This window comes from Cyprinodon variegatus, unplaced genomic scaffold (genome assembly GCF_000732505.1).
Source record: "Cyprinodon variegatus isolate N-32 unplaced genomic scaffold, C_variegatus-1.0 Scaffold173, whole genome shotgun sequence".
In the NCBI taxonomy this organism is placed as follows: domain Eukaryota; kingdom Metazoa; phylum Chordata; class Actinopteri; order Cyprinodontiformes; family Cyprinodontidae; genus Cyprinodon; species Cyprinodon variegatus.
Genome location: NW_015150626.1, coordinates 815,945 through 819,101, shown reverse-complemented (window position 1 = coordinate 819,101; position 3,157 = coordinate 815,945). Strand labels below are relative to the sequence as shown.

General features: G+C 38.7%; 1 protein-coding gene across 1 annotated transcript; it reads right to left on the bottom strand.

Annotated features, from left to right (window-relative positions):
- Window positions 1-873: 873 nt before the first annotated feature.
- Window positions 874-3,150, bottom strand: LOC107087111 (fibroblast growth factor receptor 3-like). Its single transcript, XM_015378493.1, has 2 exons — window positions 3,045-3,150; window positions 874-1,783 (listed from the first exon to the last, which is right to left on the bottom strand). Exons 1-2 carry the CDS (start codon window positions 3,144-3,146, stop codon window positions 1,619-1,621), a joined length of 267 nt encoding a protein of 88 aa, XP_015233979.1. The 5' UTR covers window positions 3,147-3,150; the 3' UTR covers window positions 874-1,618.
- Window positions 3,151-3,157: the final 7 nt, after the last annotated feature.

Below are 3,157 nucleotides of genomic sequence, written 5' to 3'. Positions count from 1 at the left end.
GTAGATACGAATAAAACCTCTAATTACTGGTCAGAGCTTTCAAAATAAAAGTGGAAACCGACCCAACAGATTCTGATCGGTGCATCTCTAATTTCTGTCGTTTACTGAGGTTTTCTGATGGCTCCTAATGATTCACAGATCGTTAAAATTGAAAGCGTAAAAACAGTCAAGAGTAAAAAGAAAGTTGCTTGATTTAAATGTAAAAGTTTTAGAATAGCTGAAACATAATTGCATTTTGACACCATGAAGGGATCTGTGGCCTGTCTTTTGCCAGCACAGATAAAAGTACTTTTAAAATCTGCTTTATATGGTCAAACTGACAAAAGGTTTGCTTAACTTTGACCATGAGTGTATATATGAACGGTCTCTCGGTGATGCACTGCTATTTCTTGCCCAGCAAGAGTTAATCATTCCTTTCATAGTGCAAATGCCATCATTTGAAACCAGAACTGGAACTGAGTGGAAACCTTCAGCGCCTTTTGGAGCCTCGGGGCCCCCAGAGTCCCTCTCTGGCTGTTTGCACTACACTCTTTGACCAGCAGAATCTGTCACACAATCTTATGTTTCTGTTTCAAACTGTAGCAAACCGACAGAAAAAGGTGGATAAAAAAAATCTGCCAGTTTATGACAAAAACATCTAATTTCTGCTGTAAAATAAGTTACAAAAAGGTTGAAATAAAAATCTTTGTGTACAGTACTAAAATCCTAACCTAGAGATTTTAAAATTAAGAACCACATGTTAAGTCTATAAATACCTTTACAAATATACATGTTAATTATTCAAATAAAACTTTTCTAAATGATTCAATGTTTTTAACGCTCAGACAGTGTCTTTCATCCTCAAATAAAATTATTTCTAAATGTTCTTTTTTGTGTCTTTTTTACGTACATAGCTATGGACAGCGATATCATACATATTTGCATTTATATATTTACAATACACCACTTTCTAGAAATAGAAAAAAGAATTCCTCCAAACGCCAAATGTTCTTATTACTGAAAGGCCCTGAAACTTTGCCTCATGAGGAGTTTGTTCGGAGGCTATTCCAAAATTGTTCTTAAGATGTAAAGATGTGGAAAGAGAACACTGATGAAACCAACTCTGTAGCTGAATGTCTTCAACTTTTCCAAGTTGAGTCTGGTTTTTCTGGCGACTTCTTGCAGGATTAGCTTTTAAAGTCATCCATGGGCTCCTTTCGAATGAGACCAATCGAACGTCCTCCTGCACCCCTTGAAATGCCCTTTGTGTCCTCCTCTAAAGTTTCCCATGGAGGTTTAATCCCAGTAGGCACGGAATGGTTTCACCAAGCAACCGTTTGTAGCAAAAGACTGGCCAGAGTATAAAAATAGAATTTCATTCCTGACAAGAACGCAAAAATGGTTCATCAGCAAAAAAGAGAAAAAAAGTCCTTCAGTGTCCAAAGTGTCTTTTGGGGAATTAAAGAAGGAAAAACCTAAAGACAATGCCAGACCAAGAGTTTAAGACGAGCTCAGAGCTGCGGAAGTATTGCATGAAGTCTTTCTTTCCATAACTTGAGGACTCTGGAGTCACTGAGAGGTGATTATTTGTCACAAACTGTGAGCGGAGATCCAGACCTGACCTCCAGAAGTTCAGGTTTTATGTCCTTATCACACCGTTGCTGGGGAGCTGTTTGGGAAGACAGGGCTCATCGGGCAGCGGGTCGTGGGCGAACACCGAGTCATCTCCGGAGGAGCAGGTGCTGTTGGAGTCTTGACAGGTTGGGGAGTACTGCTCGAAGGGTACTGACAGGTCCAGGTACTCCTGTCAGAAGAAAGCTCAAAGGTTAGACTCGGATGTCATTATCAATCCCTTCTGTGCCCATATATGTAGGAAAAGTATCCTGCATGAATAAAACCTTGTAGATTTTTAGGGTTTGAACATCTAAAGTCCATTTATTCAGTGCCTTAAAAAAGTATTCATCGCCCTATGAGCTTTTTCCCATTTTCATTTTGATTCCATTACATGCACTTAATGATTTCATGTTACAGAGCACCAGACAAAAAGCGGTGTCTAAATTTTAAGTGCATGTAATTGCAATTATGCTTTTCTTCCAAGATATAATAAATAAAACCCACCTTCCAGCAGGACAAAGATCATGACCCAGGGCTCCAAAACCTATTCAACCAGTTTATATGTGCAGAATGTGACTCATATCTGTTGTTTTGCAATGTGACTTCAGTGGGAAGAACCAATGCAGACCTATAATAAATTTGTCACTATTTTTTGCCACCAAACAGGAAACAGCAGCAGTTTGCAAAGCAGACAGAAGCTGCAATAGTAACTGCTAAAACTGATACAAAAATAAACAACGTTGTCCTAAATAATTGTCCTAAAACACAACCCCCACTTCTCCATGTTTACTGTTTTCTGTGTGCAATGATCATTTAATGTTTTTAAGTGCATGTAGGTCAGTTTGAAGCTGCAAACAGTTCCCACTGAAGTCAGATACAGGCCACATTTTAAAGGTAATGGGAACGACAACAGAAAATCTGGTCTAAAAAAAAATGATGTTTGAGCATAAAGACCTGCAGTTTTAATGCAGCCTTAATCATAGTGGTTGGAATAGCCCTGGGGGTTGGCAATTCCAGTTCATAAAACCTTTAGATTTTTCCTAGGTCCAACATCCCTGAATCAAATGGCTGAATTACCTCCTCAGAGTCCTGTTAACTATCCAGTTACTTCATACAGGTGAGTTGGGCCAAGGAGGCATCAAAAAGTTGCAGATTACCAACCTTGAGGAACTGGATTTGCCCACCCCAGGACTAGCCAAACATTTCACTCATGTAAAAAGTATGAAAGAAAATGTTTTATCAAAAAGTTACTAAAGTAAATCTAAATAGTCACTACCCACCTCTGACTAATATTAAAAAAATGGCTGTATGTTTAATTTAAAACCAGAGAAAAACTAAATTTGTTCTGCTCACAGTTATCTTTTATTTCACTAAAAATGAACATTTAGCCATTTTTTTTCTTGCATCAGGATCAATCACCCTTGCAATTTGCCATTCATTGAGACACTTACATCTGTGGAGGTCATTGATAAAATCCGGTCCAGATCTTCTACCAGCTGTCTGAACGTAGGCCTCTGAGACGGGACGGCGTGCCAACACTCCCTCATGATCATGTACCTGTAAA

Coding starts and splice junctions, on each gene's coding strand:
- LOC107087111 (XM_015378493.1), bottom strand. CDS start 3,146: ATGATCATGAGGGAGTGTTGGCACGCCGTCCCGTCTCAGAGGCCTACG. Junction 1,784..3,044: donor TATCAATGACCTCCACAGAT/GTAAGTGTCTCA, acceptor TTCTTCTGACAG/GAGTACCTGGACCTGTCAGT.